At 43.1% G+C, this 24,688-nt stretch overlaps 1 protein-coding gene across 4 annotated transcripts in view; it reads left to right on the forward strand.

The window, feature by feature from the left end:
* ANKRD28 (ankyrin repeat domain 28) overlaps nt 1–24,688 on the forward strand; it is a 730,284-nt gene that overhangs the window by 515,595 nt on the left and 190,001 nt on the right. For all 4 annotated transcript variants that reach the window (XM_086942193.1, XM_086942192.1, XM_086942190.1 and 1 more), the window contains exons 14-15: nt 10,459–10,599; nt 13,693–13,804. In XM_086942193.1, coding sequence (XP_086798319.1) covers nt 10,459–10,599; nt 13,693–13,804 — 253 coding nt within the window. The remainder of the gene's footprint in view (nt 1–10,458; nt 10,600–13,692; nt 13,805–24,688) is intronic.

The following is a 24,688-nucleotide window of genomic DNA, read 5'->3' on the forward strand; positions in this document are numbered from 1 at the left end:
TATATGCTCATAGCATGGTCATCACTCACATACTTCACTCCATCTCTGCCAATGGCTAAAAACAATCTGGGGATGGAGGCGATGCCCATGCGCACTGTAGTCCAGGGGAGGAGCCACCTATCTCGTGATACTTCGAAGACTCTTCCAGGACAACAATGTGCAATCATCCGGACCCAACACTAGGCGGCGATCTATGCACAGATATGAATGTCAGCAGCCCTACATGCCAAGAACAGATGCATACTGGTAAGTAGCATTTGCATTTTCATTACACGCCGAATGAGGTGCCCCTATATACTTTCACTGTTTTGACCTGTCCTTATGAGGATCCAAGAGGACATTAAAGTCCCCCCCCCCCCTACAATTATAGGGGGATTCTCCAGGATTAACTTTGAATAAAGTTTGGAAATGTATGTAGGATCATCCACATTAGGACCATAAAAAGACGCACAAACCAACTCCATACCCTCTAGATCTAAATGTGCGATGACCCACCTCCCAGTTTGGTCTGTCTGAAAAGATTTTATAGGACACCTCACCCCCGTTTTATTAGTATTGCAACTCCGCAAGTATTGTTGTTTGACCAGAAGAGCAGAAATTCTCCACCCAAGAAGTATTAGAAAATAAGTTTCTAGACTCCTCAGCGGTCAGATGCGTCTCTTGCAGAATGCATATCTGCGCCTCGGAGAGTTCTAGATACTTCATTACTAGTCTGTCTCCTAGGGCATCTCATTCCAATAACATTCCAAGAGGCAAAGCTTCTCTCACTACACTGAGTCGCTACTCTCGTAATATCTTTTGAGTTCTTTGACCAAGAGCCAGCGGCCCATAGACTGAAATCCTAAAGTGAGATGAGAATTTTTCCATTTTCCTTTTCATTTTTTCCCTATACCCCCCACCCAGTGCCCCCACCCCGCCCGCCCTTCCACCTGTGCCCCTTCCTTCCCTTGAGGAACCCTCCCTTCCAGATAGGCTAAGCTTATTTAGTCTCACCCACCTCAACAAGCATAAAAGAAAATTTACTAAGAAAAAGAATGAATAGACGATCTTAACTGCCATAATAAAGAGCAGATTGCGCTATCTTCATACCCTCATAATAGCACACTCCCTCAGTTAATTGCCAGGCTTCCCACCTCTAATCTCTGCTATAAAGTCATCGACCTCTTCAGTAGTACAAAACTGGTGCATTTTATTATTAAACATAGCTCGTACCTGAGCTGGGAACTTCAGTTGGGCCTTGACTCCTAACCCTTTTAACTCTTCTAATCTGCTCCCAAGTTCCCATTGCCTGGTAGCAGTAGTGTGCAATATATAATTAAATAATTGGTTCATGCCCTGTAAGAGAAAAGGAGACTGAGCCCTCCCTAAGATCTGCAGATAATATTTGTTCTTTGACAGCATAAGAGAGAAAGTTAACAAGAATCTTCCGGGCCTTGAGTTGGCCTTGCTAGGGTCACGATGGACCCTTTGAATCTCTTCGGCTAAATTTATATCCGGAGAGCTTTTGAGTACTGTCCCCTGTAACAGCGAAATGATAAATCCCTTCAGACCAGCCCCTTCAATGGTCTCCGGGACATTCAAAAAGTCTCCAATTGTTCTTCCGGGAATGGTTATCCAATCTTTCTAGATCTTCCCTCAACGTCTTATTCTGGGCTGCCAGCTTTGCCATTCCTGATGTAGCAGAGCTTATTGCCTGCTTAATGACTGGGATCTCTGCCTCAATTTGATCTGTTTTCGCTGTTACCACCTCCAATTTCTGGGCCAACACCTCACAAGAGTATTTGATTGCCGCTTGATTAGCTTCAGAGACAGAGAATCTGCTTGCTAATTCGGCTTGATTCGTCTCTGAAATTTTAAAGCCCGTTATCATTTTCCCTTTCATTGCCATTAAAATGTCGGACAAAGAATGCCCAGCAGATCTATTTTCTCCAATGGCTCTAGATTTCCCTGATTCAGGACCCCTAAGCTAGAGTTCAGGCTCACATTCAATAAAGACAGTCATATCCTGGGAGGAGATCCCTCCCAAATTTGAGGCTGCATTCACTTCTCCTTGTGCCCCACGGGGGTCCGAGAGGGCAATATGCTGATCAGGAACTACCAAAGCCTTACATCTATTGGACAGCAAAACTTACGGGTGAGGCTGGGATTCAAGCAGAGTTGGAGGTGGACTTACAAGGTCCGTTACATTAGATTGTTTAACTCCCCTCTGCTTACACTGCTGAAACGGAGTCAGCAAGGATGTAGAGTCTTTATCAGCATCTGGTATTTTGGTTTTAACCTTGATTTTAGATTTAGAGGTCCCACTTTCCTGCTCTCCTTGACTACCTGTTTCAGCCACTTCAATCAAACTAGTAGTGGAAGACATTATTTTCTGATAGGTTTTCAGCGAAGGTGTTATTCTGGTCTTTAAAACAACCCCCTTTCCCCTGCTCGTCCCTCTGCTCTTCTGAACCTCCCTTGATCTTATTTGCCCTTCTTTCGTGGTGTTCTGTTTCCTCCGCTGCCCCTAATACTGGTCTCAGTAATAGGAGGAGATTTCCTTGGGGTCACTATGGGCTAAGTTATATCTAGATTTGGTACTAGATGCGCTGCTCGTGTTCTTAGGGTATAACGCCCTATTGAAGGGGAAATAAGCCCTTCACCCTCCTCATCCAACCTTGGTCCCTCTCGTCCCGCTCTCCTTTCCTCCATATACTGTTGAAATGCTGCCAAAAAAATTAAAAACCAGCCACACAATGCCCATATAACGGGACAATTGTTCAGCCAAGCCTCCCCCTGCTGAGGAAACAGAGGATTACTGCTGACCAGCTCAACCACTCCAAATTCAGTGCACTGTTTGCTATTAGGTTCAAAGAGTCATCCCCCAGCCTCAACTTCAGTGGCAAAGGCGACCTCACAGGAGCTGACACTGCGCACCCAGCTCCGCTGTTTCCTGCTCCAAACCGAAAGCCGCGCCACCTCCTCCCACCTCCAGTCACTCACCACGTCTGCTGAGCCCGCTGAACCTGCCACGCTCACCGAGCCGAACAGCATCAGAGAAATCCCCACGTACTGGCAGAGGGCACCCGATCAAAAAAAACATCAGCAGAACACTCCGGAGGCAGTTCACAAACAGCGCTTGATCGTCATTCAAAACACCGCTATGCTGCGAGTTAAGGTGAGTGCGACCGGGGCCGTTTAGCTGGCGGCCGCCATGTTCCTCAGGCCACGCACAAGAACTTCTAACTGAAACTTCCTCACACGTGCTGTAGTAATCTCAGATGTAACCATGACATCTGGCCATCGTGAAAGTATCCATTAGGAACAATAAATACTTGGAAGTGGAGCCACAGGTACTAGGTCCCATAATATCGAAGAGAACCTCTTCCCACACTTTTTGAATCTCTCTTTATCATAACTTTAAGAGCCTTATCAGACAATTTGCATCAGATCCATCCCAGGCCGCCAGTAAGTCGTTCTCAAACTTACTTATGTTTTACTCATTCTTTGATGTCCTTCATGAGCCAAGCATACAAGATGCTCCATAATGGTATTGATCGGTACCAATTTGCAACCTCAGTACAATGCCATTGTCGACTGGCAGTGCCTGTGAAACTTTCATGTAACCCATCAGACTCATCATTAGACACAAATCATTCCCCGAAACCATACTTTCTAGGAGCCTTCAACTTCTCATCATTATTTAATTCTTACTTCTCATCATTATTTAATCCTTTCAGCCACTCGTTTTCTAGCACACAACCACTTGTTACATCAGACATTATCATCCTCAATCCACCAAGAACCATCATTTTCTCCTGCCTCCTGAACTTCACTTGTAAATCTCTATAACAGTATGCTGATTTATTCCTGTAATATATTCCACTACAAATTGAAAATCTTCCAAACGCACAATCCATTTACAAATACGGAACGAGACAGTCAAAACCTTTCTTTCCAAAGATCTATTGCAATGGGTTGTGATCAGATTGCTCATCCCATAAAATGTGCTTAAATTTCCTAACACATTGATTGGCAGTTGATGAGAACACGATTTGGAGTAGATTGATTTCACTACCGATACGACTACAACTCCAGAAAAGCAAAAGTCAAGCGCTCTAAACCAAGACCGCCGAACAGCGACGGTCTTGGACCCATTTGGTTTATGTCTATATTAATGTATTATTGTGTATGTGTATGAATGTAGTCTGTGTGAAATGGCGAGTGTGATATGATTTGTCATGTAATTTGTGAATTGTTGTATAGTATTTGTGGGTTATTGTAAAAAGTATTGTGCGTATGTATATGTGTGTGTATATATATATATATATATATATATATATATATATATATATATATATATATATATATATATAGCTTTAAGATGTTTTGATGGCTACTTCGTACATCTTGTACTAATTCAATTTGCTACAACAGCAGCAGTATTGGCATTCGGTTGTGGTTTGTTGGTAAATTTCCTAAGAGCCCAAAATACAGCTAGAGCCTTTCTCAAAAGTGAAATGCTGGTTTCTGCTCCTCTTAGAGCTCGGGAGGCAAAAGCTATTGTGACTTCCTTTCCATATTGCATTTTTCTAAGGACAGATCCCAAACCCTTGTCACAAGCATCAGTAATGACACGGGATGGCGACCCTGGCTGGAAACCTTTGAGCTATTGTGCTGACGAAAAAGCAGATTTAATATCATTAAACTCATTCTAAAGGATTCTATCCATACAAGCGAAGTTCCTTTTTTGAGTAGCTCTCAGATGCAACACATGTTTAGCAACATTTTGCATATGTCTAGCATAAGATTCTGTCGTACATAAGAAAGATTGAACTTTCTCTCTAAAAGGTAGACCATATCAAATAAATGTGAAAGAGCGAATTTCCACAAGACAGTACCTTGTCCTTGAATACCCAGTTATCGCCAAATGTGAAATGTAATCGAAAGGCAGTGATGAAGCTGAAAGATATTAAAGGTAGACAAAGCTTTTATTATCACTTGAAAAAACTCCAGCCACTGTTACATAGGTCATCATCCAACTCCATCTCCAATCTCCCAGACCTTGTATTTCAAAAGATACATTCCAAAAGAGAATCATTATGGAATAACTCAATACAAAGAAAGGGGAATAAGGGACATACCAATAAAATATATGATGCAGAATTACCAAATTTCCCTTTGAAATATGTTTTCGATTATTGTAATTCGATCTTAAAGAAATGTGTTCCAAAATGTGAAACTTAAGTTGACTGACATTGTGCCCATGTCTTTATAGTCTTACAAGGGAAGATTTCCTCACGTTTATTACTGTCCGGTTAAAGCAAATGTGAATCTTCCTCCTGGTTTTCCCCATATATATTTTACTACAAGGACAAGCCAATATTTAGAAAAAATTTAAAGTATCAGTTGTGGGTTTCTCATATTGTGAACCTTTTCCCCTTATTATTGATGTACTACTTGTCTATGTATAATGGCACTGCAGTGGCTGCAGTTGCAGCATGGTTTAGTATTTTGTTTCAAATTAGTTTTAGATTTGGGTTCTATTAGAACTTTCTGCATACAGATTCTTTACTCCAGTATTGTAACTTTCTTAGATTCACATGCTTGAATCATTCCCCGTCGTTGAGATGGGAGTCCCCGGTATATCAAAGTAGCAATGCAAAGTGAACAAACTGGAAACCAGGTCTAGGCCCATTTTAGTTTTGCAACATCTCAATTGTTTTGTAAAAGAGACCAAACATAGGCTTCAGCCAATCAGAACACCTGACCAGCTAGAACAATCCTGAGAGAACCTCAGACCTTCAGATTTTTTACTGCACATCGTGCTGTGGAGTCTCCACTGAGCCCTGGTATGTTTTTGCCTACAATACTACTATATAAATCTTTTCTTTATTATTCTTTAACCAATTTAGTACTGATTGTACCATCTTCAATATACAGTTCCTTTCTCCTACTTTATCAGATCTGACAATAGCCTCTTCAGAGCCTGTACCACCTGCTCCAGGAAAAGACTTTATACTGATGACCCTCACAGCAACTGCATCTATTGCCTATATCCCAACCACAAGGCGAAGGGTTGCGCTGTATGTCTTACCTTTTCTACCAAGACATTACGAGATAGTGAGGGGAGCTGCCTTATTTGGCTTCCAAAGTTGAAAGCTAGGAAGTTGTTACTTTCAAATGACAGCGATGAGACGTCTACATTCTCTAGAAGATCTCGCAGGAGGGAAAGATCATATTACTCATCCAGCGAACGCCCTAAAAAAGCCTCCATAAAAGACCGTTTATGGTCTTACAGGCTTATTCCATCTAAATCTCCTCACAGAAGTGAAAAGGACATGAGCATTGTAAGACAAAAAAGGCAAGTTCTGAGCCACCCACAACACCTCCTAAGGGAGGCATGATTTTGAAAAGCCTTCCTTTGTACCCCCTGCGGATAAACCGCCGACAAAAACTCTACCGTTGATGAAGACTTCATTAACGACACTGTTGGCAAAAAAAGTTTTCTTTTGAAAGACGCAGGGAATAATGTGACCCTAAGGATCTTGAACACAAACATTGTGATAAACCCTTGTGAAACATATAGGATGTGAATATGATATATGTATAGGATGTCTCTACTCCTGACGGCAGATGCATAATTACATTTCCGATAATACTTTGAACACTTTCTGTATATTAATACTTAGCAACCAACACTCTGACCTTCACTGGCTGCCTATCCAGCACAGAATTTATTTTAAAATTCTGTGTCTGACCTACAGAGCTCTCGAGGACGGACCTAAAGGCGCTATCAGCTCCCTGCTTACTCGCTATCACCCTCCAAGGTGTTTGCGCTCCTCGGGACAACTCCAACTCGCCGTCCCTCGCTTTAAGCTCACCAGATGGGGAGCTAGGGCCTTCTCCGTCGTTGCCCCACAGCTTTGGAACAGCCTGCCGATGGAGATGAAGACGCTACCTTCTCTGGTGCTGTTTAAAAAGGCCCTAAAAACATGGTGCTTCTCTAGAGCCTATACAGGTCGAGCTGCAGAGTTCTTTGTTATGAGCTGGATTTGGAATTAGGCGCCTTGATGCCCACTGGGCTAAGTTTGCGCACGATAAGATCCCTTTATTATTATTATTATTATTATTATTATTCTGCATTATAAATCCCTCGCCCTGAAGAAGTACCCATGTTGTGGGAGGAAACGCGTCGGCTGTGTTTTCATGCATTACAAATATGAAAAATATAAGACCATTTGATGCTCTTCTTTGTGATAATTTGCTGTTGACTATTAGAAGTCATTTACTTATAGGCATTGAGGCCATTGTGATTTATTCCCCAAAGAATTCTATGATGTACTAGTTAATCATTTGGTGCTCCTTCTCTTATAATTTTTAACAATCTCTCCAATGCCCGGGCACAGAGCACTAACAAAACACATTGAATGAAGTGGAAGAGATTTTGCCTGTGGTGTCCGTAATCAAACGTACATCCTTTCTCTGCTTCACCGCATGAAATCTTTCCTTACAGCCTTCTTTTGGCAAAATCTGGATGGCTCACGCAGACATTAATGTCCATCTAGCTGCAATATCTAATTTTAGGAGGACCTCTTCAGAGCTCCCTTTATGGTCAGCAAGGATCGTTAAACAATTTATGAAAGGGCTTTTTAGGGTATTCTCACCAGTCGGACCTCCTCCAACGCTCTGGCATCTTAACGTAGTTTTGTTGCAACCCATGAAGCATCCTTTCAAGCATATCCATAAAGCTGATCTCCAGTTCGTTTCGTGGAAAATAGCCCTGCTTCTAGCGTTGACTTCTGCTAGAACTCAGTGAAATTCAGGCTCTTACTATCCAGGAACCATTTCTTCAATTCAGGGATGATGGAGTGGTCCTGTGTACCAACCCTATATTCATTCCCAAAGTTCCTTCGTAGTTTCACTTGAAAGCGCCTCTTACCCTCAAAACCTTCTTTCTGCGACTTACAATGCCAGCAGAAATAGCTCTCCATTCACTGTATATACAGCTTTGTCTTGAATTCTATCGTCAAAAAAATAAAGCCTTCCGGAAATCGCCTCAGCTCTTCTTTGGCCTATAGTACCCCACGAAAAGGCTATCCCCCATCCAAGCAGAGTATTGTGTGTTGGATCTCAATTGCTGTTCAGTATTGCTATCAATCTGCAGGAAACCCTCTCCGGGTGCTGGTGCATGCCCATTCTACAAAGGTGCTCTCCGCTTCAACCGCTTTATTTGACCATCCAGGACATCTGCAGAGCTGCTACCCGGAGTAAACCCACACCTTTACCAAGCACTGCTGCTTGGATGTAGCAGCTCAGTGACGCAGCAGTGGGCCAAGCAGAGCTAAGAAATCTTTTTCAGTAACGGTGAGCTTTCTCCTTCACCCCTTCTTCCTTTCCTCTGTACTCTTCCTCCTGTTCCCTACTACTTGATATAGATTTTTTAATTAGTCTATTATTTCTGAGTACGGTTATTATTTATCTCTGCCATTTGTTTACAATTAAAAAGATCATGATTTAAAGCCTGTCATGTTTAAAATATGGATACTGTAAAATAAACTATGGACCAAAAAAATGTGCCAATTACTGCTAGCTACTTCAAGCATGTGACTCTAAGAAAGTTTCAATACTGGAGAAAGAAAATAAGTTACTTAAATTTAACTATACTTCTCCAGTATTGGAATCTTTCATAGAATCACATACATCCTTCCTGAGAAGCTCACCTTTCGGACCATGGCAGGTATATGTCTTGCACTAGTGCTATGAAATTCTGAAGGTCTGTGGTTCCATAAGGAATATTCTAGTGGTCAAGGTGTTCTGATTGGCTGAAGCCTATGTTTGGGCTCTGACAAACCAATTGAGATACATTACAAAAGTAAAATGGGCCTAGGCCTTGTTTCTAGTCTGCATTGCTATTTTGATATACAAGGGACTCCTATTTCCATGACTGGGAATGATTCAAGCATGTGAATCTATGAAAGATTCCAATACTGGCGAACTATAGTTACAGGTAAGTAACTTATTTTCTAAAGGTTGGTACTCCTTTGAAAGGCTGAACTCTGCGTAGGAAACAGACACAAAACATTCATGTATTTTTGATTGATATTTTGTTCAACTGACTTTATTCTGTCGATTTGTTATTTTTAGCTGCTTGGCCATTTGAATTGTCTGGCAGGGACATCTTCTTCAAAATGTATTACACATAAGAGTTCCCTGCTTCACACATTCCCCAGGATTGGAAAACCATTAGTCTTATGAGCTGGAAAAAAGGCAAATTGGTTTATTATTTTCTTATGGAAGCTTCGGTAACGTTAAGGTTTATTTCTATAATTAAGTCTGGCAAATAGTGTAGTCTCAATTCCTATATGTCATGGATACTAGACATGACAGCCAAGAATACACCCAAAAAAGGTGCTTGTTATTTGCTGATTCTTGCTTTGATTTGTATTTTGCAATATTTGAATTGTAGTTTATGTAGGAGATCAGGAAATTCCAGTTGTAAATATCGCCACGTAATCAGAATATCGGTGATTATATGGTACAAAATTAAATCTCAGGCAATATTGAATGACTGCAATCTTGAATTTGGTGTAAACAATTTTACATACACTGGAGCCTCTGCTGAGCCCTTTGATGTAGTTTGTAACTGTAAAAAATGTATTAATTGGCTTCCACATTAACTACCGCCAAGACACGTCTGGTAATTGTGCGCTTTAAAAGCAGCTTTAATATAATGTAGCAATGTTTAAAGAAAATGTTAGTGTACTCTATGGGTTTGAATATACAAAATAAAACCATTTAACACAGTCTATAAAATCCTGAAGAGGATTTGAAGTATGTAGTGCTTGTGCTTTAGTGTGTGCTAAATGACTTGATATTCTGAGGATAGGTAATTGTTTAAAAACCGTTCAGTAAGTTGGTGGTGTCTTCAAGTTATTTAGGATTCAACACACGCAAAAGCATAGATTTGCCAAGATTTTCAAGTTAGATACTGAAAATGGTCACGGTAGGTGTGAACATTCTGCAGCACATAGTTTTGAGTCCTAGGATATTTTCATCATTGATCCAGTTCATATTCAAAGGATTGTCTAATGTAGCTTTCAAAAATTGAAAGAATTACTCAGTGAGATTGTAACAAATTTTGCTTAGATATTGGAATCATTGGTAAGTTCCTGTAAGTATTTAACTATTTCAACGCACTAACGTGTACGTTTAATTGAAGAGTAATTTGAGAAGCATCTCTAATCGGGGATCTGAGTGGTGCATCTAGTGACAACCTCCAACACTGTGGGGGCATATATCTTCTTTAAAGAGAATAAACTAAACAAGAACTAAATCCTTTTGGAGGGAGATTTCACATACAAAAGTAATCCTGCTCATGATTGTTCATCACACATTCTTGCTTGCACTTTAGCTTTGGATCTGTGCTCTAACATAAATATTGTTTTTTTTCCTGCTCTTACCAAATTGCCTGCAAAGATCTCCACTGCACTACGCTGCTGTGAATTGTAACTACCAGTGCCTGTTCGCTCTTGTGGGGTCTGGAGCCAGTGTCAATGACATCGATGAGCGGGGCTGCTCCCCTTTGCACTACGCTGCTGCTTCCGACACTGATGGCAAGTGAGTGCGCTGCTTTCATTTGAGACTGGACATTGAGATTTAAGGAAAGTGTGAAATGTGCATAAAATAACATTATACCAGATGTGTGCACCAGTGGTCAACTGGGTGGCATGGAGAAGGTAACTTGGCCTTGTGACTTTGTTGCCGTTGAACATGTAGAGGAAAGGTCACCAGTACTGAGATTTGAACATTTTGAAAGGATGCTACTCAAAAAAATTTAAAGGTGGTCTTAGAAAAGACCAAGAGTCTTCCCTTCCATGCCTGTGTTTAGTCCATCCCTACAAATACATGTGTCTGGAATATACCCACAGGTTAATTTGTGTCCCCATGTTCAACAGGCAGCAGCATTCGATTGGGACTGGAAGCCTTGCAAAATTTAATTATGAACATTGGGGTATTTGATTCTCTTATAGGAAGGGCTGCCTGATCAAAGTATTACCAACAGCAACTTATGTGGAGGAATCATGGTTTCCAAGCTCCACGGTGAACCTTGATGAGATTGAAGCACCACCTTGGAGGAGGGTGCTGGGTCAGCTGAGTTTGGTACCACTTGAAGCAAATCTCTAACTGGTTATTTAAACTTGTAGTACTGTGTTGGTTTCAGAGGTTCCTGCGATCTTGTCTCCAGTTAGGATGAAGCAGACTAAGTCATATGTCCTCCCCAAAGTCAGTAAAACTGGAGAAGTTAACTTAATCTTGGAAATAATGGGGTTGAGGGAAGCACAGTTTAATGTCCTGGAAAGCTCCACTTAATGTAGATACTCTAGATATGTAGCTGTGATTCTATCACATAGCATGGGTCTTACAGCCTGTTTATGGCAACAAGAGTCTGTCAGTCATTGAAACTTTATTTAGCCGATAAAATAACGGCATAATAAGTATTCTACAAATATACATTCCAAATATTAAAAACATTACAGAATAAAAATACATCTCTCAAAACTGAGTTAATACTATTTAAGAATATAAAAACATAATCAATAAAAAGAATTCATCAATATAAGAACAGGAATTAATCAAATTGACCCTTATCTCAGTTATAAAATTCAGTCTACCGAATTCGCCTTCTTGTCTTTATAGCAGATAAGAACCAGGTCAGACGAAAACATACCAAGGGGTTTGGTAATTGCTGGTAAAGTGCAGGGCGGCATTATCTAATCTTTAATTTGTGTATAAGCGGAAGGATGTATATATTCCTTTCATTCATATACAATATTCACAGACAAAAAACAATATGCAAATCGTCTGGAAGAGAGAGGTTGTCACATGGACATGAAGAGAGGGCATCAATCGGAGTACGTTTTAGAAAGATAACCTACCATAAGCGGGATGTATTTTAATCTGAATCTCAGTAATATGTATCTGATGGAGATTTGTTACAGATACCTGATATGAAGTTGAAATATTACTTATGCTAGGAACTAAAAGATAATGTCTTACTGTGGTCAAGTTACAGTTGAGGTCATAGCTCGTTCTATCAAAATAATCTAATAAACACAACTTCAATTCTTTTTTTAGAAATTGTCAGACAAGCCTTCGAGTCCTCCTATAAATTATGTAACCGATTGCCTGTAGGTTAGCCTCGATATATTTTAGCCATTTGATTTTCTGTACACCGTCTAAATTCAACAAGAGTCAAATGTACAACGTTATTTAACAATAGTTTCTAGAAGATTATAGATACATCTACTCTTCCCACTACTGGATGACTGTGATTTGACGTTGAAGAGTGATTGGCATTAATGATACAATGTTCTCATCTTAGATCCTTGTTGGACCGTGTCAATTCCTTGATTGCATGTAGTAATTTTGGCATAGTCAGTCTGATGTAGCATAGTTAAGTCATTACAATGTAATAGAAGTTGGAACTATCCACCCTATGTTCAATGGTGACAACTTTCAGTGGAAATTATGCTGGGTAGCAATGTAACTGAAATGTGAGAAGGAATTTTATTACATGCTGTGTACTTTGTCATTTTTTTACAATCAAGTTAACTTTTTAAAGATATTGACAATTCAAACTAAACATAACGCATGTTCATTCATAGCACTAAAACTAGACACAATAATCACTGAAGGCTAAATTTAAATATTTTCTAACGGTTGGCTTTTCTAGTTTAATGAAGTTAAAAGAAATCATTAGTCCTTGTTAAGAGTCGTTGCAATCGAATGGAATTGTAATTCTTTATTTTATATGGTTTGTGTTCTTTACTAAACTATTGACAAATGACAGGTAAAATATCACAAGAAAAGACAGACTAGTGTCCACAAAGGTGCCCCATCTTTGTTCAACATGCACAAAGATGGGGCATCAGTCTGCAGACAACTCCACATTGCTTCTTCAGTAGGCAGCAGTTCTGTCAAATCCTATCCAGCCGATTTTTAAAAAATGGATTTCCTGTGCTCTTTCTTCACCTTAAAAATCCAAATGACTGATCCGGTCTCCAGGAAACAATCGATCACTTGTTTCAAATCTCTCACTCGCAAGTTTCAGATCTTCTTTTGTTTTCTTGAGTCCGATCCCTGGAGTTCATATTTTGACAGTTACAAACCAGGCTCTCTACAAACATCCTCTGCTTGGAGTAAAAAAGTTCATGATACTAAGATAATTTCAGGTTTTTAGTGTACGCTCTGTACTTGACTCACCTCAGCAGGAAAATGCTATTCTTGAAGGAATTTCAGTTTATACCTCGCACCAGCAAGTCAACCTACATGTTGCACCATGCTTTTAGGTGGACCCAGAAAGGCTGATCACGTAAATTTTATCCTGATTAAGCTGCACTAGTTCTCTTGGATGCACATGTTTATATCTAAGCTGGTCCGCGTTCAAAGATATATTTTGGATCAGCCTTTTGATTTATAAGATGCCAAATTTAACTCTGTACGTGCTCCTGGTCTACCTGAAGCCAATAATTTCACCTTGGAAACTTGAATGCTAAGAAGAAGAAAATCAGAAAATCAGAATTCCCATTTTTCTCTTATGTGTGTAAAATCACCCCTGTAACTTTTGATTATATAGAAATCATAATCTCAGAGTAATTTAAAGTAATGTAATATTTTGTTTCAAAGTATGTTCCTTGTTGCCTGTTCTAGGTGCCTGGAATATTTGCTGCGAAATGATGCCAACCCAGGGATCCGGGACAAGCAAGGTTACAATGCTGTTCATTATTCTGCTGCCTATGGACACCGCCTGTGTCTTGAACTGGTAAGGAGAAGAGCTTTACAACGCAGACTTGTGCTTGTAGCTAACCTCTATGTTCCCTCTGTCTACTTTTCACATGCCCCAACGGGATCTCAATTTTGTTCTGACGCTACTGAGAACTCAGTTTGACATCTTAGACAGTTCTAGTTGTGACCAATTAGCTTAGACTATTTTTTTTATGGCTATCACTTCAATGTGATGTGGCAGTAAGTTGCAAGCACTGTCTTCCATCCTTAACCTGTTTCTACCCACACAAACTGTATGAGAACTAAAGCAGGTATCCTGTCGAATGGGTTTACCCCATTGCATGTGGGCCAGTCACTTGCACTTCCCACAGTTTTCCCTCTGCCCCACCTTTTTACGGCAGTCTGCTTCTACATCGATCAGATGAAGGAATTAAGATCGGATGATCGGCTCTTTCTTGGATATGCAGACAGCAAGAAGTCCATAAAAGGACTCCATCACAATGGAGTGTCATCTACACTTAGATTGGTTATGCCCTTGTTAAAAAGGAACCACCAGGAGGAACCTAGGCTTACTTCACAAGAGAGAAGACCTCTCCCTTGAACATGGTAGTGTCCATAGTAGAGATGTGTTTCAGAATGACACAGATTTCCCTTTATACATTCGTGAAGCATTATTGATTGGATTGAGATGTGAGATGGGAAGGCCATTTCCCTTATTCCTGGTTTGACCTCTTTGCAGGGACGTCTTAAGGATTTTGGGGTATTTGGGCTAAACATATTTTGGGGGCCCCTGTTTAGAGCAGCTTAGAATTCATGATCCAGCTCTTTCATGCCTTCTTTTGCCAGGTCACTAACTGTGCACAGGCACTGGTCAAAATTCTTAATGTGTTTACATCTAATATTTATAGATAGAAATGTGTTCAAAACTGTAACACAGCAGCAGCTCACTAATATTACTGCAAATACTCTGATACTCTCCCATTTCTCATATGTGAGATCCTGTTTGTATCTAAAAAAACTTTTTTATGGATGTTGCATGAAACATAAACACATTTTCTGCAAAATGTCTAATAGACTCGCACATTACCCACATTAAAAATAAATTAAAGGAAAAAGGCATAAAAAACATTCTGTTGAGTTATTCAAGGTTATCAGGACAAGACTCAGCAGAACAGAGCTAACTATCAGGGGCCAATGACTTAAAACATCTCTGCCTCTTTGGGACCCACAACCTTGGAGGGAGTACAGCTGTAGTATGTATTCGAGAGATGGGAAATCTGCAGGTAGAAGTATCCATCAGAAGAAAGTTATTTAGCTTTAGTAATCTTTCTGGCGGATAATGAACCTTCAGATTGCTCAACGATCTCACCAACCTCCCAGTTCTGAAAGATAGTCACAGAAAAGGAATGAGCTTACAATTTAGATCAGATGACTGCATATTCATGTTCAAGCCGCTTCTTTCCCTTGTCTCCACCTCTAAGTGCTTGGGGGGGAAAGTATGAGGAACTGACGTCAGGGCGCCGGGGTGTTACTGCATGGGTCCATTGACATCACATCCGCTCAGCAAATAATGCAAAGAAGGAGCCAGCTACACCTACCAGTTTAGGCGAGCTATTGCAGTGTTTTAAAATCCAGTCTGTGACCTACAATAGTCGAGAGGTGAAGAATGTGCAGGTGGACGGAGTTACCACCAGAAAGATCTTTACTGAAGGTAAGTAACTTTTTCTTCAGGAAGACCTGCTGATCGCAGAAGAAATAGATATTACTCCACATTGGGTATAATGACCCTCATGAAACGAAGCTTGAATGCCTTATATGATGATTTCCTGCAGTCCTAAGCATTGTTTATCTATTACAATTCTGAGCAGTAACTTGGCAGATAAATCAAGCAGGGGAATAGACTAATAACAAGATGAGTCAAACAGGATTTATAAAGCGCGGCTAATCACCCACAAGGGTATCCAGCCTCTGAAAGCTCTGCTCACCCAATACGCCCCTAAATTGAGTATTTAGGGGAGCCCCTGGCACCAGAGAAGGAGATCCTGATGACTTACAGAGGACACGAAGTACCTCAAAAGCAGAGACTGAAGAGCGTACCTGTCTTGGCCCCAGCCCTGCTGTCCTGTCTGCCGCCATCTGTCGAACCTTTGCCAAAGGCGACTCTTCCTGCAGCTATGCCTCTAAAACTTGGGAGGACAGCCTGCCTTCAATAAAGACAAAGACCTCCAGAAGAACAATGGATTCAGTTGAACAGCCAGGTGTTGAGTCCCTTCCTGAATTCCAATAGTGGGTAAGGTCCGGAGGGTAAGGCCTTCGCAGCGTGGTAGGAAAAGGAACGTCCTCCACTGTTGCTTTGTCGGATGCGGGGGGTGCGCGAGGGAGAGGGTGGCAGAGCACAGGTGTTTGGAGGGTTGGTGAAAGTGCAAGCGATGGTTGATGTATGCTGGTCCTTGATTGTTGGAGGGCTGTGTAGGTGCGGGTCAGCATCTTGAATTGATCTCTTCTGAATTGGGAGCCAGTGGAGCTTCTTGAGTTGTGAAGTGATGTGGCTCTGTTTGGGGAGCTCAAGGATGAGTCTTGCCACTGAGTTATGTATGGTCTGCAGTCTCTTTAGGAGGCACATGCTGATTCCTACGTAGAGTGCATTGCTTTAGTCCAGGTGGCTGGTGACTAGAGCTTGAATGACCGTTTGTCTGGTGCTGGCGGGGAGCCATTTGAGGATCTGACGGAGTGAAGGAACAGGCAGAGAAGACTGCGTTTATCTGGCTTTTATGGTGAGCCTGCTGCCCAGGATGATGCTGAGGTAACAAGCATGGTCTGTCTGAGTGAGTGAGGGTCCTAGTTCGGGAGGCCACCAGGAGCCATTCCACAGGGAGGTGGTGTTACCAAAGAGAAGTACTTCTGTTTGTCTGTTGGGTTTAAGGCAGTTGTGTTGCATCCATGGGTTACTGTGAGTACACTTTTAAAAAACTGGATTAAACACAGCGACGCACTAAATTTCGGGAACATAGAGAAAAAAATAGATGACCTTTTGGGCTCATGTAAGATACAGTGCACATAGACCCACGTTTGCTTTATGTGTATCTATTGGAAATCCATCCAAGTAAGCGGCTTATATGATAGACACTCACAAATAGCTCGTATTACGTAAGAACATCATTACCATGTCTAGATGCATGAACACAGCCTCTCAGTACAACAGATGTTCCAGCCCAGTTTGATATAGTGGGACAGCCATGTCTCCTCCAGTATAGCCACTTCCAGATCTGCATGTATCCTACTATTTGCCTTCCCTCTGCCCACCACCAGATTCCACAGGATCATATGTAAGCTGTGCTGCACTCTTCTGTCAATGCCTCGCATGCTCATGTTATTAAGCCACTTACCTAAACTGTGTCCTCCAATACTCAGTGCTCTAAGTAAACCTCTTGAATTTGAGAAAATAATGTTCGAGGCATATGAGCTGCAGATTGTACACTATGCATTAGATCGCCGCCTGGTGTTGGGCTCGGATGATTGCAGGTTGTTGTCTTCTTGGAAGAAGTCTTTGTAGTCACGAGATAGGTGACGACTCCCTTGGACAATACTGCACATGGGCATCGGCTCCATCCTTAGATTGTTTCTTTCCGCCACTGGGTTCGGATGAAAGTTTCTCCACTCTGCCTAGAAAAACACTTTTCAGCAACTTCGAAGCGCAGAACTTCCTCAAACTACTAAAAACTACCCTCGACATAGACTACAATACTTTCGACGTCATCAGTTCCGTTCCGGTCATCGACGCGGGCCGTTGGGCCTACCGACGCCGTGCAGCCTACACCACATGTAAAGAACTCCGTTCAAAAGATGCCCGGTATGTCGAGCAAAGTTTCCACATAGTGACCACCACGAGGTCTGCAACCTCTGTCTATCGCCGGAACACGACGAGTCGACCTGCACAGCTTGTGCATCCTTCCGATCGAAGAAAACCATCCGGGATCGGAGGGCCCGTCGACACGAAATGAGGAGATCAGCACCTGAAGACATCTTCGACGAAGAGGTTCCCCTCATTCCCGAAGAAGACTCACCTGATCTCCAGATCGTATCCGAGGCAGACGACTCGGATGACTCCATTCCATTGGGTCAGCGCGTGAGTACTACTGCCCCTGCACCACATATTTTGCCCACACTGAAGGCAAAGGTCAGCACTCCCCCCAAAGTCCCCAGTCGAGACCGAATACCTGCTTCGAAAGCCCCGCCTTCCAGCCCGGCTCCGGAGAAACCAACTAAGCCTTCTAGTGCCTCGACATCGAGCACGTCTCTTCCATCGGCACTGAAAAATAAAGATGTCTCGGTGGCCAAAAGACCCTTCCGGACTAAAGCCTAAAACAGTACCGGCACGAAACATAAAAACGTACCGGAACCGAAACCGAAAGAAGCACCGTCTCCGAAACCGTCCACTTCTACATCTTCGGCGCCGAATAACACAAAGCCTGATTCCGAGGTGCCCAAATCCTCGAATGTGCCTACAAAGCCGAAAACGACACCTTCGGCACCGAAAACTATGCCACAGGACGTTATAACACCTTCCAAGGCTAAAGACACATGACAACCACCCCTGGAACCGAAAAAATCGACGCCCAAGAAGGTTGTAGAGGAGGAGGAACTTTTTCGACCAGATCCTCGTCAAAAGAAAATCTGCATAGACCCAAAGACAGGTCATGTAGGTGCTACACCTCACAAGAAGAGACCACCCACACCTGTGGTTCCTGTCAAGAAAAAGGACTGTGCAACATCTCCTATGCACCCTTCCTCTCCTATACCTCCTCTTCCTTCTTCTCCTGTTCCTCCTCACATATCACCTCAAATCTCTCCTGTACATTCTCCATTATCATCACATCCCCCATAGCAGAATGATGATGAATACAATTTGGGTGGAGGGGAGGACATTCAAGAACCTGATTCATACCAGGTAGATGAGGGTATATGGGACTTTTCAAACCCAAAAAATGTGCCTATATGGGACTTTACAAACTCACAAAATGTGCCTGACATTCCTGAACCGCAGTCATACCCATCAAAACCTTCCCCTCCAGAAGATACCATTGGTTTTGGTCATCTGTTAAACAGAGCTGGCGTTTACCATGGAGTCCCTATGCATTCTGATGCCATTGAGGAGGATTTTCTCCTAGATACCTTTGAGCAGTCTCAGCGGTCTGCTCAAATTCTTCCCATGATCAAGGGGGTCATCAAACACGCTCCAGAGGTATTTAAAGACCCTGTACGCTCTAGAATATTAAACCCTAGAATCTAGAAAAAATATAGACCAGCACCCACAGATCCAGTCTACATTAAGGGACATCTACCACTAGACTCCTTAGTTGTAACCAATGCTAGAAAAAGGGCAAACTCTCAAACTTCTGGCGAAGCACCCCCACCTGACAAAGAATCAAAAGTAATTGATGCGTCAAAAAATAGCTGCACAGCTACACACATTTGGCGTATAGCAAATACACAAGCCCTCCTCTCGTTACGATAGGGCTCATTACGATCAATTAGAAAAACTACTTGAGCACCTACCAGATCAGTACAAAGATCAAGCACATGACCTTATACAGGAAGGCAAGCTAATATCCAATGCCTCAATAAAATGCGTGCTAGATGTCGCAGACACAGTATCTAGAGCTGTAAATACCAGTGTCATACTTGGGAGACATGCATGGTTACGCATTTCAGGGTTTAAACAAGAAGTGAAAACCACCATTTTAAACCAACCATTTAATAAGAACCAGTTATTTGGCCCAGAAGTAGACACTACACTGGAAAAAATGAAGAAAGATACCGATACCGCAAAGTCTATGGGGGCTTTACAAGTCCACACCAGCTAGAAGCTCCTTTCGTCGCTCCTTCTACTGAGGAGGCTCCAAACAAACTGGAGCAGACACTACAACATCTTTCAAATCACAAACCTCCTCTAACAAGGGATACTTTAGAGGAGGATACAGAGGCAATAATAACAAAGGAAGAGGTCGCGGTAACAATAGCAACCGATCCTCTTCCGCCACAAAACAGTGACTTCCCTCTGCTGCCCCCACAGCATCCCACTCCTGTAGGGGGCAGATTAACACAGTTCTCTTCCAGGGGATCCTCATCAATAGTCATAAGCACTGAATATTCCCGCCCATGTGCGGGACCCCGGAAACAATATAAAAATATATATGTATAAAACACATCTCGCTCCACATATATGTATGTACATATATCATTTTTCTCACATCAATGCAGCCCCAAAACTGAGGCTAAACAATGCAAACACATATACATGAACTGCAATTAGTAAGGAATCAAAAAACACATTAGGTCAAAAAACCCTTGAACTTTGTGTTTTAATGAGTCAAACCACTCATAAATCCTGAAAATTGCTTATAAATAGACATTGTTAGCCCTCAGGCTGCATTGCAAAACAATATCATAGAAAATGAAACCATTTTCACAATAACTGGCACCGTGCCTTTAAGGCAGCCATGACCCCAGGCTTCCCATCATGCCTCAGGGGTGACAGTTAGGTCAGTTGTTCTTTCCGGCTCCTTCAGTCAGGACCCTGGTGAAACAGCTCCTTTTCTTTTTGACTTTCTGTCAAAAAATATTCAGCTTTTACTAGAATTTTTGACTTCACTCGACGTCTTTTAGACATAGAGTGCTTTTTGAACACTTTTTGTGCTTAAAAAAGGTATTTTTCCTGTCAAAGATGCCTTCTCTCTTTAGCAACTGTCCTTCATGTGGAAGGAAAAAGGCAAAGACTGACTCTCATTCAGTCTGTATCCTGTACCTACCAGACTCTCATTCCTCTAAAACCTGTGAACACTGCCAGGTTTTAACTTCCAGGACTCTTAAGGATCGAGAGAAAATTAGAGCTTATGGGCTTTCTGAGAGAGGAAGATCTCCCAAGAAGCAGAAAAGTTGGAAGACGCGGTCGACGTCGAGAGGAGCCCCGACTGGTTCACGTTCGACGTCGGGATCGGCGTTGGAGAAGCAGTCGACGGCGACGAAGAAGATGTCTTCAGCGTCTACATTGAAGGTACCTCCGCTTCAGTCAGCGTCGAGGGACAGGTCGCCGTCGCAGGGGAAGAGCTCGACGGCGAGCCGTATGACGTCGAAACAGCATCGTCATGCTGTGACGTCGAGGCATTCTCCGTCGGCGTCGGTCCATCGCCGTTCGACGTCGAGCCATCCTCCGTCGACGACTAGCCATGGTCGTTCGACGTCGAGGGAGCCTCTGTCGACACATCATCGGTCGACGTCGATGCAGCCAACGTCGACGCCTGGACGAGAGCGTTCAACGTCGGAGCGGCATTTGGAGTCGAGGCACGCCCAGTCGCCGTCAAATCAACGGCGATCGGCGTCGAAACAGCCTCCATCGACGTCGAGCAGACAGCCTTCAACGTCGAAGGACAGCCATCGCCACCCGAGGTCGACGGAGAAATCACGGTCGACGTCGAGGGAGCGTCTTCCTGCTCGGCGCTCGACGTCGATACAACCACCGTCGAGGGATCAACAAAGATCCAGGGAGAGAAGTTCTTCGCAAACAAAGAACGTTACTCCTACAAAATCAAAGGAGGTGGTTCAGGACAAGGGAAGTGACTTGTTGGTCCAGACTCATGCCCTAGAGCCACAGTTGGGTTCTCCAGGTTCAGCATCGGCTGCGGAGGTGGAACAATCTCCAGTGCAGGATCCCCCCGCCAAGAGACGGAGACTTGCAGAAGAAAGATCTCGCTCAAGGTCTCCCTCTGGATCTCTGGTGAGTCTTTCCTCATCCTCCTCATCTCGGAGTGGCAGATCCTCGGATGGACGGAGCGGCGCATCTAATAGGGGGAGGTCCGAATCCCCTGCAAGATCGCAACAGGATCGAACGGATCGACCTCAACGGTCGCGTACACCTGAGAAGGATCCCGTCCACAAGTCTCCTTCTGTTCATCTTTCTCCAAGGTGGAATAGACCTCTTCACCACTGGGCAAAGGACAAGGAGACGGCAGAGTGCCTAAAGCGATCTCGAGACCAACCTCTTCCCTGCAGAGAAAGGTCTCGTTCTAAGCACTCAAGCAAGAGACATTCTCGTCACAGAGAGAGATCTCGTTCCAAGACGCGTTCTAGCAGAAGAACTAGGTCCAGGAGGACAAGTAGTTCTTCAAGTTCGTCGAGAACGCGATCTCACAGGGATTACTCCCCGACTCTTACAAACAGTCCACGCTCAAGAGTTTCTCCAACTGAGGATATTTTCTCTTTCCAAGATATCTTGGGCAGGGGAGCCCTGAAACTGGGAGTACCGATGACAGCTCCACAAGTCAAGACGACTGTCATATTCGAAACCCTGCAGCATAGATCAGCACCCAAACCGTTGTTGCCGTTAGTTCCGGGTATAATGGAACATGTGAATGAAGTCTTCCTCACTCCGGCAACGGTGAAGTCCGTTCCAGCGAGGATTCTCAAAAAGTATCGTCCTCCGGAAGAGAATCCTCTATTCCTCAAAGCTGATCCCCCGCCAGATTCAGTGATCATTACGGCGGCAAGAAAATCCAATGCGGTGGCTTCCTCAACCACGGTACCTCCGGATAAGGATAGCAAGGTGCAGGACTCATGGGGGAGAAGGGTGTGTAACACCTCAGCCTCTTTCCTCAAGGTTTCTAACGCGGAAGCCGTGCTCGGCAGGTATGACAGGTCTCTGTGGGACTCACTTCAGAGATTTACCGCAAAGCTCCCTGAAGAAGACAGAAAGGACTTTGAGGAGGTTCTGATGGAGGGCAGTCAAGTCTCCAACCAGATTATAGGATCGGCAGCAGATGGGGCAACGCTGGCGGCACATGGCTATGTGCACGGAGTTACAGCAAGGAGAACATCTTGGTTACGCCTCACAGCATTAAAAGCGGAGGCTCAAGCAAGAATCCTGAACCTTCCTTTTTCAGGCACATCTCTCTTTGGAGCAAGTGCGGATGAGGAGATGCAGCGGATGAAGACCGAGTTGGACATCCTCAAAGCGGTGGGACTCGAGAAGAAAAAGGAATTTAAGAAGAAATTCCGTTCGAACAACAAGGGTGGTTGATGGGCTTGCTATTCTATTCAGTGCTTATGACTATTGATGAGGATCCCCTGGAAGAGAAGGATAAGCAACCCACCCGCCTCCCCAGGTAAATGAGATTTGGTACTGTTTTTGTTTTCAATCTTGTGGTTGAGCCCTGTCTTCAGGGTTATGCAAAGAACAACTGACCTAACTGTCACCCCTGAGGCATGATGGGAAGCCTGGGGTCATGGCTGCCTTAAAGGCACGGTGCCAGTTATTGTGAAAATGGTTTCATTTTCTATGATATTGTTTTGCAATGCAGCCTGAGGGCTAACAATGTCTATTTATAAGCAATTTTCAGGATTTATGAGTGGCTTGACTCATTAAAACACAAAGTTCAAGGGTTTTTTGACCTAATGTGTTTTTTGATTCCTTACTAATTGCAGTTCATGTATATGTTTGCATTGTTTAGCCTCAGTTATGGGGCTGCATTGATGTGAGAAAAATGATATATGTACATACATATATGTGGAGCGAGATATATGTGTTTTATACATATATATTTTTATATTGTTTCCGGGGTCCCGCACATGGGCGGGAATATTCAGTGCTTATGACTTTGATGAGGATACCCCTGGAAGAGAACTAGGATTACAGGTAAGTAACTTATCCTTCCTGCCTGTCTGGAACTCCATTACAACAGACAATTGGGTAAGACAGATTATCCAACATGACTACTACCTAGAACTTACAGCAACCCCTCCAACCGTACCTCCCAGGCAGCGTCCAATGTCTACAGACCATCTGACTCTGCTTCGACAGATTGTTCTATCACTTCTACAAAAAGATGCTATTCAAATAGTTCCTTTAGAAGAACAAGGAACAGGGGTTTGCTCGCTGTACTTTCTAATTCCCAAGAAGGACGGAACACTAAGGCCAATTCTCGACCTCAGGCCCCTCAACCATTACATACAATCAGATCATTTTCATATGATCACTCTACAACAAGTGCTTCCACTGCAGCAACAAGGCGACTTCCTTACAACACTAGATTTAAAGGACGCCTACTTCCATATCCCCATACATCCTGTTCACAGAAAGTATTTAAGGTTTGTTCTGGAAAGACAACACTATCATTTCAAAGTCCTCCCATTCGGAGTGCCAACGGCACCACGAGTATTCACATAGTGCCTAGCAGTGGTAGAAGCGCATCTCAGAAGACAACAAATACATGTCTTCCCTTATCTAGACGACTGGCTCATAAAAGCCAAGTCATTCAATCAGTGTGTCCAACACACACATCAGACAATTCAAACGTTGCAAGACTTAGGGTTTACGATAAACTACACCAAGTCACACCTGCAGCCTTCGCTTGTACATCAGTATCTAGGGGCTACACTAAACATGTCTACAGCCCTAGCGTATCCCAGTCCATCCAGGATACAAAGCATTCAAGCCTTAGTCGCCACTTTTCAACACCAACAGTCTCTGCAAGCCAGGGTGTTTATGAGACTAATAGGCATGATGGCATCTTGCCTCTTCATAGTACCACACGCAAGATTGCAAATGCGTCCACTACAAGAGTGCCTAGCACAACAGTGGAGCCAAGCGAAAAGGTCAACTAAAAGACCTGGTGTTGGTCGACAGCCGCACGCATCGCTCTCTGCAGTGGTGGAACACCAAAAACTTAACAAAGGGGCGCCCGTTCCTCGAGCCTGTTCCACAAGTAGTGCTCACAACAGACGCATCCCTCACAGGATGGGGAGCCCATCCTACTACCAGAGCGTGTTATGCCGCTAAATGGAAAAGATGTGCCTTCTATTGCAACAATAACCAAATTGATCCCCTAGATGCTTCCACCCAGAATATCATTTGCTACCTTTTACATTT

This window comes from Lissotriton vulgaris, chromosome 10 (assembly GCF_964263255.1).
Source record: "Lissotriton vulgaris chromosome 10, aLisVul1.2, whole genome shotgun sequence".
Taxonomy (NCBI): Eukaryota; Metazoa; Chordata; class Amphibia; order Caudata; family Salamandridae; genus Lissotriton; species Lissotriton vulgaris.